Source organism: Hyperoodon ampullatus (genome assembly GCF_949752795.1).
Source record: "Hyperoodon ampullatus genome assembly, chromosome: 12".
NCBI lineage: Eukaryota > Metazoa > Chordata > Mammalia > Artiodactyla > Ziphiidae > Hyperoodon > Hyperoodon ampullatus.
This window is the reverse complement of record NC_136925.1, coordinates 73983265-73996133: the sequence shown is the minus strand read 5'-3', so window position 1 is coordinate 73996133 and position 12869 is coordinate 73983265. Positions and strand designations below refer to the sequence as shown.

At 41.7% G+C, this 12869-nt stretch overlaps 1 protein-coding gene across 1 annotated transcript in view; it reads right to left on the bottom strand.

Moving 5' to 3' along the window:
• Nucleotides 1-231: 231 nt before the first annotated feature.
• The window catches only part of PPP1R14C (protein phosphatase 1 regulatory inhibitor subunit 14C), a gene marked incomplete at its 5' end in the record, with an annotated part of 88913 nt that continues 76275 nt past the window's right edge, over nucleotides 232-12869 (bottom strand). The window contains one exon of the mRNA XM_079716651.1: nucleotides 232-318. Within this exon, the coding sequence (XP_079572777.1) occupies nucleotides 244-318 (75 nt within the window). The 3' untranslated portion in view covers nucleotides 232-243. The remainder of the gene's footprint in view (nucleotides 319-12869) is intronic.

The following is a 12869-nucleotide window of genomic DNA, read 5'->3' as shown; positions in this document are numbered from 1 at the left end:
GGTATGTTAATCCCTGGTTGGGCTGAAACCAGAGTGGTGATGTCTTCGCTATTAAAATATTACACCAACAAAACCTTTAAAAGCAACAACAAAAAAGTAACGTTCTTGAATAAATGTCTAATAGATACCACCCCTCCCTACCCCCAAAAAAGTTGCTCATAAGGACAACTATTCTTTAATAAAAGTCTTCGTGAAGTCGAAATCCCTTCTTGGGTCTCCAGGAGAGCTCCACCTGGTCCGGAATTATACAGTCTTCTTCTGTGGGGGGCTCAGTCTCCTCATGCCTCTTATCCGGGAGAGCAGCTCCTTGATAAATTCCTAAGAGATCAGAAGAAGTTATTATGAGGGGGTCACGCTATTAACATTTGGGTTTAACATCTCCTTGAAGTCTTTGATGTCAACTGCAGTTAACGGTTGATGAGCTTAGTTGGGTGTGTTAACTCAACTGGTACAATATAGGACATTTTTAAACAAATGCAGATGCTTAACCTTCACACCATCCTGCTTTCTCACTGTTGTACTCTTTAGAGAGAAAACCAAGCTGCCTTTACTCACTGACATTAACCACTTGGCCCCTGAAGGCCTATGTGGTTTAGATCAATTCCTCCCAGTCTTTACTAAATCTTTCATCCGTGCATACAAATCACCTGGGGAGCATGTAGACTCTGAATGAGTAGGTCTGGTTGGGGCTGAAGATTTTGCATTTCCAACTGGCTGCCAAGTGATGCCAGCGTTAGTCTCTGGACCACACCTGAAATAGCAAGGCTAGACCAGTGGTCTTCAAATTTGAGTGCACATCAGAATCACCGGTTGGGGGGGACCTTAGTATATAAACCAAAGAGTGCTGGGCCCACTCCCAGAGTTACTGACTCAGTAGGTCTGGGGTGCGACCTGAGAATTTGCATTTCTAACTAGCTCCCAGGTGACACCTATGCTTCTGGTCTCAGAATATTACTGAGAACCACTGGTCTAGATCACAGTAAGAGTCTCTTGACTTTATTTGACTACAAATCACAGTTTGAAAAGAAAAACAGACACGTTTACGTTTACAACCCAGTACGTACAAAAACATACCTGAAGTAAGAATTTAAAGAATGAATACTTACTATATGCCATGCACCCTATTGTTCCTATTCTGTTCTAATTTCATTTAAAAGGTAATGCTGGGGGAGACCCACTAAAATGATGTTGTGACTATTCATGGATGAAAACCCAAAGATTAAATAAAGGACAACCTAGAATGCTTCCCACTTTAAACCCTCAGCAATCTTTCATTGTTGCCTCATGTATTAAAGTTTTTGCCTACCAAATGTCACATTTATTAGATAACAATTACTTTGTCCTCCTTTTTTATATTTGTTGAAGCAAAGCTGACAGCCAGTCAGACTTTCTGATCAGCAAAGGACAGCCAGTGCACGACGGAACTGTGCACAGTAGGGGCATCCCAGAGCAAAAACACTAAGGAGACTTCCTCTCCTTCTCGGCCTCTGAAAAACAGCTCTCAGACAATCTTGCCTACCAATTACAGCCCCTAGTCATAGCACCCAGACTAAATGATCCCTGTGCTTCTCTCCAGCTTTAAAACACAGTATGCTTAAATAGTTAGTATTTTTATTAACCACCACGATCTCTTTTTTTAAAAATCTTTTTGCTATTATAAAAATAACATGTGCTTTTTCTAGAAAACCTAGAAAATACAAACCAGCAACAATTACTCTGCAGAATGAACCACTACTAACATATTTTCTTCTATGGAAATTATTTTTACCTAATTAAGATCATACTGTATAAGTATATCTTTCTTTCACTTAGCATTATGTCAAGGCTTTTCCCCACAACATTAGTCTTTTTAAAAATTAATTTTAATGGTTATACGGTCCTTTATTATATGGACGTTCTACAGTCTGCTTAATTCCTCCATCACTGGATATTTGGTTGGTTCCTGGCTTTTCACAATTATAAATAATGCCACAGTTAACATCTTTGTGTATAAATCTCTCTCTGCAATTTGGATTATTCCCTTTGGAGAGCTAACCAGTAGTAGGTCAAAGGACATAAACATTTTAATCACCACTGTTTCTGAACTTGGACACAATGGGATACACGGGAGGTAAAATGACACCCTATTTTAGTTTTCTGAACACTACTTTTATCTAATTTAAGAACTTTCTAGGATGAAAAAATGTCAAATTTTCCCACTTATATTTTCCCCACTAATATTCAATGTTCATTTTGTAAAGTTAAATGCATTTCCTGTTGCCCCCTTTACCATGTGGTTTAAACAATACATAGGATACTGAGCATACAGTTTTAATTTCATTGTTTTTGCAATCTGTTACTCAAATGACTGCTGTGAAAATTTCAGCACTGGAGTGTAGTTTTCCTTTCCTTTTTTTTTTTTTTTTTTTTTTGAAGCAAAGGTCAAAATCACAAACCTTATCATTTATCTTAACTCTGGTCATATTTCTGCACTATTTTAATAACATATTTTTCATAAAGACCATTATAAAAATAAAGACTAAAATCACATAAGGAATAATGTACCCTAAACTACAGACCTTTCTTCTTCAAGAGAAAAGCGATTTGGTAATCTAAATCAAATTCAAATTCTCTCCAAAAATTGGTCATGCTGTACATAAATCTCAGTGATTAAAAAGTTTAAATAACGCAGCTTATATTTATGATATATTGACATTAATGAAAAACTCTAATTTTAAGTTTTATATTAATGCAATTTATATGTCTATAACTTAATATAACTGTATTGTACATATTTTAAACCACTCAATAAATTTGCATAATGAGATGCTCAGCTAAGTTAAAAAATAGCAAGACCAATATTGATTCTTCAGAGAGAAACTTGATAACACCACTTGCACAGAAGGATTCTGTTGATCACAGATGATTCTCAAAGAAGATTCAAGGATCTCTAATCAAAAATACTGACTGATGGGTCTTGGCTTATATTACTCAAAAATACTTTATATAAGTAACAACATATCTCATTCACTTCCAAAACAGATCACTTGGACTTGGGTTGGGGACACTAATTTAGTCAAAGAAGGACTGCCCCTCTGAAGAAATGACTTCTGAGTTGAAACTTGAATTAATAAAGAGAGCCAGCTTGAAGAAGATCTGGGGTCTGGGTCATGGCACGTGTGCAGTCATTGCAGAGAAGCAGGCAAGGAAGTGGGTGTTCCTGGTGCAGAAAGACCAGGTGAGCATGATGGGCGCCACGCTGGAGGTGCGAGGGTTAGCTCACCAGGGCCTTGTAGGCCACAGTAAGGCCACGAGGGAGTATCCTCGGTGTAATGGAAGACCACTAGAGGCTTTAAGTAGAGAAGCAACATCGTCTGGTTTAGGGTTTTAAAAGATCCCTTTGGCTGCTATGTGGAGAATGAGTTTTATGAAGACAAGAGTGAAAGAGAGATCAGTTTGGAGCTGTTGCAATGGTCCAGGCAAGGGATGCCAGTGGCTTAGAGTAAGTCCATGGAAGCCAAAATGGAAATAAATGGGTAGATCTGAGATCCATTTCAGAGGCAGAGCCTAGACCTTGCTGCTGGACTGAAAGTGGGAGTAGGTGCAGGGAACAGGAACAGGAACAAAGGAAATTAAGGTCACTGATCCTTAGCAGAACACTGGCGGAAGGGTGGTGATGATTACTGAGATGGGGGATAACTGGAGGAAAAAAACAACAAGTTTACAGACTTGAGTTGCCTAGTAGGTACCTGAGGGTAAATGTCAAGAAGTCAGATAAATGTAACTTCAGGTCTCAGCTCATGGCTGAAGACATAAATAGGGGCATCACCAGCATCTAGATCAGTGGCTTTCACCTAAAAACAAAAACAAACAAAAAACCCTAAAAATCTCTATGTGATCTATCCATGGTTACAGCAACCTAGTACACAGAGATGCAAGAAGGAAACAAGTTTTATGTAAAAACATAACTCTTACTACATGTAAGATATTTTCTATCCTATTTCATATTTTGAAAAAAATACAGGTCAAGACCACTTAATGGTTACCACCCACAGTTTGTAAACACAACGATCTAGACCCAGGCTATTCAATACAGCAGCCCCTAACCACATGTGGCTATTTCAATTTAAACTAATTAAAATAAATAAAAATTAAAATTCACTTCCTTGGTCACAGTAGCCACATTTCAAGTACTGAATAACCATATACATCTAGTGGCTACCACATTGGACAATGCAGATATAGGATTTTTCCATCATCTCGGAAAATTCTATCGAACAGCACAAGATGACAATACTTGGGATCACAAAACCAGCTGAGAGGGCTTCCCTGGTGGCGCAGTGGTTGAGAGTCCGCCTGCCGATGCAGGGGACACGGGTTCGTGCCCCGATCCGGGAGGGTCCCACATGCCGCGGAGCGGCTGGGCCCGTGAGCCATGGCCGCTGAGCGTGCGCGTCCGGAGCCTGTGCTCCGCAACGGGAGAGGCCACAACAGTGAGAGGCCCGTGTACCGCAAAAAAAAAAAAAAAAACCCAGCTGAGAAAACTTTAGAGGGAAGTGTACATAGAGAGGAAGAAAAGGCCAAAACCAAGGCCAGAGGCCCTCTAACAAGTGAGATCTGGCAAAAGAGTTGGAGCCAGCAAAGGACACCTTAAAAAGAAGAACCAATGACATAGGGGAGAACTCAAGAAACTGTGCTGTTTTACTTTATTTTTAAAATGTTTAAAAATTTTTTTAAATTGAAGTATAGTTGATTTACAATATTGTGAAGAAAGTGTGCGGTTAAAGCCAACAGAAGGAACTGCTGATGAGAGGTTGAATCAGTCAAAGACAGAGCTATTGGATTAGGCAAGAAAGGGGCCACTGTGTCCTGGAGGAGAGAAGTTTCAGTAGAATGGTTGGGATAGAAGCTCTCAACACTAAAAGGATTCCAGGGACTTTTCTGTAAACAGCTTTATTAAAATATAATTGTTATGCCATAAATTAGAGACATATTTAAAGTACAAAATTACTATGAGTGAGGCTTCCCTGGTGGCGCAGTGGTTGGGAGTCCGCCTGCCGATGCAGGGGACACGGGTTCGTGCCCCAGTCCGGGAAGTTCCCACATGCCATGGAGCGGCTGGGCCCGTGAGCCATGGCCGCTGAGCCTGCGCGTCCGGAGCCTGTGCTCCGCAACGGGAGAGGCTGCAACAGTGAGAGGCCCACGTACAGCAAAAAAAAAAAAAAATTACTATGAGCATACCATCTGTACAGTGAACATAATGGACCTATCCAATACCTCCAGCAGTTTCTTCATTTCCCTTGGCAATCCTTCCCTCCTCCCCCTATTCCTTCTACCCCAGGAAAACACTGATCTGTTTTCTGTCACTGTAGATGAGTTTGCATTTTTCTTGAGTTTTCTATAAACTGAATTGTAACACTATATACTTTTTAGTCTGGCTTCTTTAGCTCAGCAAAATTGTTTTGAGGATCAGTGATACTGTTGCATGTATTAATAGTTCATTTCTTTTTTACTGCCAAGTGGCATGCCACTTTAGAGAAGTATCACAATTTGTTTACCCATTCACCTGTTGATGGAAATTTGAGTTACTCCCAGTTTGGGGCTATTACAGATAAAGTTGCTAAAACATCATGTACAAGTCTTTGTATGAGATATGCTTCCATTTATTTTGGGTAAATACCTAGGAGTGGAATGGCTGGGTCATTGATCTATTTATGTGTCTGTCCTTACACCAATACCACAGTCTTGATAAGTATAGATTTTTACAAGAAGTCCTAAAATCAGGTAATGTTCATCAGCCAAATTTATTAATCTTTTTCAAAACTATTCTAGGTCTTTTAAATTTCCTTAATAATTTTAGAATTATTTAGCTTGTAAATGCCTACCAATAAAAACCTGCAGGGTTCTCACTGAGACTGCATTAAATCTATAGATCAATTTGGAGAGAACTGACATCTTAACAATAATGAATCTTCTCACCCATGAAAATGGTATATCTCTACACCCATCTAAGTCTGGTTTAAGCAACATTTTGTGGTTTTCAGTGTACAAATATTACACATCTCCTGTCAGATTTATTCCTAAGTATTCAATATTTAATATTTATGTTATTGTGACTGGTATCCATTTATTTCAATTTTACATTGTTTGCTGCTAGTATATAGAAATACAATAGATTTTTAAATATTTATCTTGTATCTTGCAAGCTAGCTGAACTCACTTATTAGTTCTAGTAACTTTTTTGTACACTCTATTGGATTTTCTACATAGACAATCATGTTGTCTGTGAATAAAGACAGCCTAAGTGAGTATCAGCAGAAGAGAGGATAAGTGTATTATAGTATATTAATACATAAGAATGTTATTGCTTTTTTCAGGAAAGACTGTTGCCCTGCATTTGCGGTACTTGCATTCTCCTGGGATTCCAAAAAACTTGATTTGGGGAGAGAAGAGAAGCCTCGCCTAACTTCTTTGCAGTTAACACTTAATGCTTTGGGGTCCTTTACTTGGCAAGGAGAGTTGGTAAAGTGAATAATACACTATTTTTGGAAGATAAGCCTGGACAGTTTCAAAATGTTAAGTTTGGGTACAATTATTTAACCTTGGAACTGCACCTTAAAAGCCAGCAGAGTAATAGAATGTTCTGTTGCCCAGGTGCTCACTGAAATTTTTTTTTTTTTTTTTTTTTTTTTTTTGCGGTACGCGGGCCTCTCACTGTTGCGGCCTCTCCCGCTGCGGAGCACAGGCTCCGGATGCGCAGACTCAGCGGCCATGGCTCACGGGCCCAGCCGCTCCGCGGCACGTGGGATCTTCCCGGACCGGGGCACGAACCCGTGTCCCCTGCATCGGCAGGCGGACTCTCAACCACTGCGCCACCAGGGAAGCCCGCCCACTGAAATTTATAAGGAATTCCAGAAGACACTTGAGTGTGGGCAGGTCTGCTAAGACAGTATAGTCTCAGGACCTGGGAGGCCCGGCGACCCTTTCAGGTTTCCTATGAGGTGAAGACTTGTCACAATGACACTAAGATATTGGCCTTTTTTACCATTCTCAAACAAACAGAGGACTTTCTAACGAGTGGAAAGCAGATGCCCATGAGAATCTAGACGTCTTACTAAAGAGATCCATGTCGGTTTCTAATGTATTCATGAATTATAATAAAGATGACTATACACACTTTTTAAAATGTTACTGCAGAGGAATGCAATAAAAATGAATAAACTAGAGCCTCCTGTATCAACATGGACAAATCTCACAAATCTCATGCTGGGCACAATAAGCAGGCTGAAGGAGAAAACTTGCAAAGTATCATTTATATAGTTAAAAAGTATGCAAGATAATTCACGTGCACACTTGTCACTCCTACTTGGTTGCAAGGATCCAACTCCTCTTTGTTTTCCTAGCGTGGAGCTTAATACACAGGAGGTGCTCAGCAAAGGTTTGCAAAGTAAAGAAATGTGTGTATGAAGCAATTAATTCATACAGCTGAGGCATTAAAGTGAAGTAGCAGAGAGAGGCAACCCGAGAATCTTTGTATATCAATGGGGGAGGGTGGAATTGTACAAAGTATCAACTGGCTCCAGCTACCATGGAGGAAGGTTCTAGAGGTTCTCCTTTCAGCCCTGGAACATTAGGCCACCTGGGGGAGTTAGGGAAAAGGAGAAGCACTTGGAGAAGAGTGGAGCCTAGGATGCTGGGGGTGGAGGGGTCAGGGAGGCATGTGCGCGCGCACACACCTACAGAAGAGATCAAAGAAGCAACAGAAAGAAAAGGAACATTTCCAGTGACCCTGGAAACCTGACTTTATATGACATGCAGCCACCTGATTTACGGAGAGACTCCTAAGAGAGAGAGAAGCCAAAGTACACTTCTGAAGGGAGCTGGAAGCATCATGAGCACACAAGGTCCCTCCTCGCTCTGGGGTTTTGGCCGTGTGGCGCTGGCATAGGGCATGGCCTCGCAGTGGCCACACTCTGTCTGAGCTCTTGTCCCGGATCCCTCCTGGGTCCCGTGGCTTTCAGCTGCCACCCCCTCCTGCCTGCTGGGGTCTGCGCCAGCGGCGGCAGATGGATGAGCATTTTGTAATTAACACCATAGGCAGGCGTCTGGGACCTTCGCTAGCCGCTCACAGTGAAGTGATTCATCTGTTACACTCAGTGATGCCACTGCTCTGCTTTAAGGAAGGTGGGTCCAACGGAAAGGGGGAAAAGGAGAAACCAGGGTATCACTGCAAGTCGCTGCTCTGTGCATGATTAAAGTGCACTCATGTTCTTTCAAGCATTTCAAGTCATTGGAAAAGATAAACAAGATAAATGGATATTACGCAGTAGCCCTTTGATTCGAAGTATTTCCTGACAAAAGGACTTTCCAAAGAAATGCTTAAAACCGCAGCTCGGTGAATGGTGCCACCAACCACAGTGATTGTGTAGATCATGCAAGCTCCGAATAACAGCACCTAGCAGAACGCTGGATGCTCTACCTACCTGCCAGAAAAATACCACCCACCCCTTACACGGAGTACCGACTGGGTGAAGAGAAACAGCAGGGGAGGGTTCCGAAGGCTGGGATGCAGGGGGGTCAGCAACTTCCCCGTGTGCTGCCTCCTCTTTGTCACCCCAATCAATGCATTAGTCATTTCCTAAAAATGCACATTCACAGCTGGCCCTGAGCCTCACTGTCAAACGACAGCAAATTAAGTCACTTCGCGCACGTTCTACATAGCTACCCGACGCTTCTTCCCAAAAGCTTGACATTCAACAGATGACGTGGGAATCAGGTAAGCAGTGATCGGGTGGAGAAAGGAGAATTTCTTTTTTTTTAAATTGAGATGTAGTTGACATATAGCATTATACTATTTTCAGGACTACGACGTGATGATTCAACATATGTATATACTGCGAAATAATCATGACGCTAACTCTAGTTTAACATCTATCACCACAAAGAGTTACAATTTTTTTCTTACGATGAACACTTTTTTTTTTTTTTTTTTTTTTTTGCGTTACGCGGGCCTCTCACTGTTGTGGCCTCTCCCGTTGCGGAGCACAGGCTCCGGACGCGCAGGCCCAGTGGCCATGGCTCACGGGCCCAGGCGCTCCGCGGCATGTGGGATCTTCCCGGACCGGGGCACGAACCCACGTCCCCTGCATCAACAGGAGGACTCTCAACCACTGCGCCACCAGGGAAGCCCACGATGAACACTTTTAAGATCTACTCTCTTACCAGCTTTCAAACATACAATACAGTATTGTGAACTAGAGTCACCAGGCTCTAGGAGAAGAATTTCTAGATCCAACAAAGATTAGATACGTGAGAACAATGGAAGGGTAGTTAGTACGTACCTCTTTTCAAACGTGATGGCAACACGTGAAAACTGTTCCAAATGGCAAAATGTTCTCACCCGAAGAACTGGCCAAGCATTAAAAAATCACACTGTAAACTTTCATTGGCTTGAATATCGGGGTCACACAGGAGGACAAAAGGGGCACGCAGTGAACCAGCCCTGATGAACACAGCTTCGGGGGCGACCCCATCCCTGTGTGATGCTGGGATTTGCTCCCCGCAGCCACTGGCATTATTCAGCACCACAAGTGCCCTCATCACTGAAATACTTCACTTCCCCTGCTTTTTGGGGGGGAAGGGAGAGGGTTTATCTTTAGAGAGGTTCGTTTGCTGACAGGGCACACCAGAACTCATCCTGTTTTTCATTATCTGAAAAGAGGTTTATGAATCTGCTTTGGGTGAGGGTTTGTGCCTGCTGTGCTTATAATGACTTCTGCCAACATGAATTCCTGAAGGTCTTACCTGTATCCTGGTTCCCCCGCCTTCAACTTAAAACCACTGACACTTTTCTATTTATTTTCTTGACTATCCACTATTAAAGATTAATTTGTTCTGGTGGTGAGAGCAGTCCCATTAATCTATTTTAGAGATTCAGACCACTGCTTTTAGATTAATTTATTTTGTATCCAAATTCTAACCTTGGTTTATATGCAGCAGAACAGTTCATTTGCCCTCACCAGATTCAACCTTACTGGCATTTAATTCTTCCTTCACTTACTAATGGGTTTCTCACAATCCGTACACTTGCAATTCCCTCAACATAAGGTCCACATAAGTAATCCAACCACAGTAAATAATCAATGGAGTAAATTCAGCAAAATTATAATCTCCCACTTTATAATCACTAAAGAAACTACTTTCATCATGGGTCCCATTATCAATGAAGAACAATATTATTTACTACAAATACTTGAATCTTGTCTAAATGAAAGAAACCCATGTCTAAACTGTTTGAGACTTGCTTCTTTGATTGTGACTCCCTTTGCTAAAGATATAGAAAGCCAAAAGTCATGTGTCAAATTGTCTTTAACACATATTTTTTCTTCTGTCCATTTAAGTCTAAACACAAAAGAATGTAAAGCTGTTTTTAATATAGGGTTGATCAGCTTTTAAAACATGATCATTCATTCTGAATTTAATGGAAAAAGAAAAGGCCATAAAATCACAATCAATCACTGGAAAATGCCAACCATTTAAAGGTCCACTGCCCTTCAAAGTCTGTACCTCCTCCACCAAGTCTTTTATAAAATAACAATCATTAATTTCTTGGGGGGGAGAGGTCAGAGGGGGGAAGCCTCCAAAAAGGCAAGATGCATGTGGTTCTTCCTATAATGGCATCTCTTCTTTCCTAATGTTTTATTGCAATTACTGTTGTCATCATCATTATCATTATTCTCATGGTCATCCTGCTTCTAAGAGTGTAGTAAAGAATTTAACCTTGCCCTAAAGGAGGTCTGGTCTTTGCCCTAGAATCCCAGGTGGCAAGCTCTAAATCCTTGGAATGCCTCCCTGATAAAATTGCCTTTGTTTACCCGGGGACCTTGGGCCATGCAAGAGAGTCTAACAGTGTGATTTCGGTGGTGGGGACACTTCAGGTCATGTGGTATCAGCTCTATATCCCCAGGGTCTGGAGACTGAGGTTAGCTACATGCACCGTCAACCATGTCTACGTGACCAGGTCCCAGTAAAAACACTGGACCCCCAGGCCCAGGTGAGCTTCCCTCATTGGCTACTCTGTGCATAAAACACACATCACAGCTGAGGGAATCAACACTGTCCATGACACCACTGGGAGAGAACAGCCTGAGGCTCTGCATTTGAATTTCCTGGATTCTGTCCCACATATCTCTCCCCTTGGCTGATTTTAATCTGTAGCCTTTCACTGTAATAAAACTTAACTGTGAGTATGACAACTTTAAGTGAGTTCTGTGGGTCCTTCTAGCAAATAGTCAAACATGAGTATGGTCTTGGGGACCTTGGAGCTTGCATGCAATTGGTGTCAGAAGTGAGGATGGTCTTGTGGACCATTCCCTAACACTGCAGAGTGCTGAATAAGACCAGGAAATAAATGCGGAGTTTTGCTCCATGATTACATGTCTTTGGCAAGCTTTCCTAATATTTCAGGTTGATTTTTCCTCAATAAAGACAATCATAATCAGATTTATAAATACTCCAAAGTCCAAAGTAGAGCTTGTGCTCACCTAGTAAGAATTAAGAGAAAGGCAGTGAGAAGTAGACAGAGCACAGGATGTCGACTCAAAATGTGTCCAAATGGCAGCTCCAGCACATCCTGGCTCTTCTTCCCTGGTCAGAGGAGGCCTAATGAACGTGTGTGAGCAACTGACATACTGGGACTAAAATCCTTTGGGCCATAGGTAAAGCTTCCCATGTTTCTGGCTAATAAATCCCAACTCTTTATTATTTACCTGTCTAATTACATTAAGACATAATTAGGCTCTCATCACCAATGGCTCCACCCATTAGAATATCATTCTCATTGAGTTGGGTCTTTCTTTGCAATTTCCCAATTCTCAGAAACATCGTTCTGAAGGTGACAGCTTTCAAAGGGTAGATTTCAACTCATTTAAGTTCTGTTGCTCATCCCAGCCCAAAACTGCAGTCGTTTTTGAGGAAACCCCATGAGAGGCCAGATGAAAAGATTTCCCTGCATGTAGCCCGCCTCTTCTGCTTTTTCTAGCAAAGTACAGATCCCCTAAAATCACTCTCCATTAAGCAACTGGTTCCTAACTTAGAGAACCATGGGATAAGCTGACACCCTGGCATTTCTGTCCTTTTATTCCTATTTTAGTATTCTTTGAGCATTGACATTCTCACCATAGTTGGCTGTGTCCTTCTAAGAGATTGTTTCTAACAATCACATACTCACTACCCTAAGTCCCTAGATTACTTACGGGCACACAGATTTCAATAAACATTTGTTGAGCAAATGAATAAAGAGAACATAGCAAAATGCCAAGCCATGCCTCCTCCAGTCACTGACCCAGCCTCTCCCAGTTTATATTTTCTCTCTGCTGCAGTCAACTCAGTGATCAGGGGCTGGGAGTACTTCCAGGTACACATAAACTGAACAATATTTTAAACGACAGGTTAAGATGTTAAATGGATAGAGGACTGATGTGAGTAGGATGAGCTGACAGTGGCCACCACCAAAGCCTGTCAGAAAAGTGAGATGCAGTCACTGTGACACCAAAGCAAAGAAGGAGAACCTGCCTTCCTACCACCAACACAGGACGAACAACAGAGCAGGCCAGCCTTTTTGAAAGCTCTGGTCAATTCCTATGCACAAACAATAATTAGCCATCCTTCTTCTGTACCGTCACATGGCATGACATTTCCATGACCCAGCTGACTACTGGGATGCAAAGGTGCCTTTCACCACCTACCCACAGGCTGAGTCATCCTGAGTGAACCTCTGATGCATATCAGTTTACAGGCTTTGATCGCTAAGATGATAGGTAGTACCTCGACCTCCATATAACAGAAAGGAAATAAATCAGAAAGAAAACTCTGATGTTTATCAGAGAGCC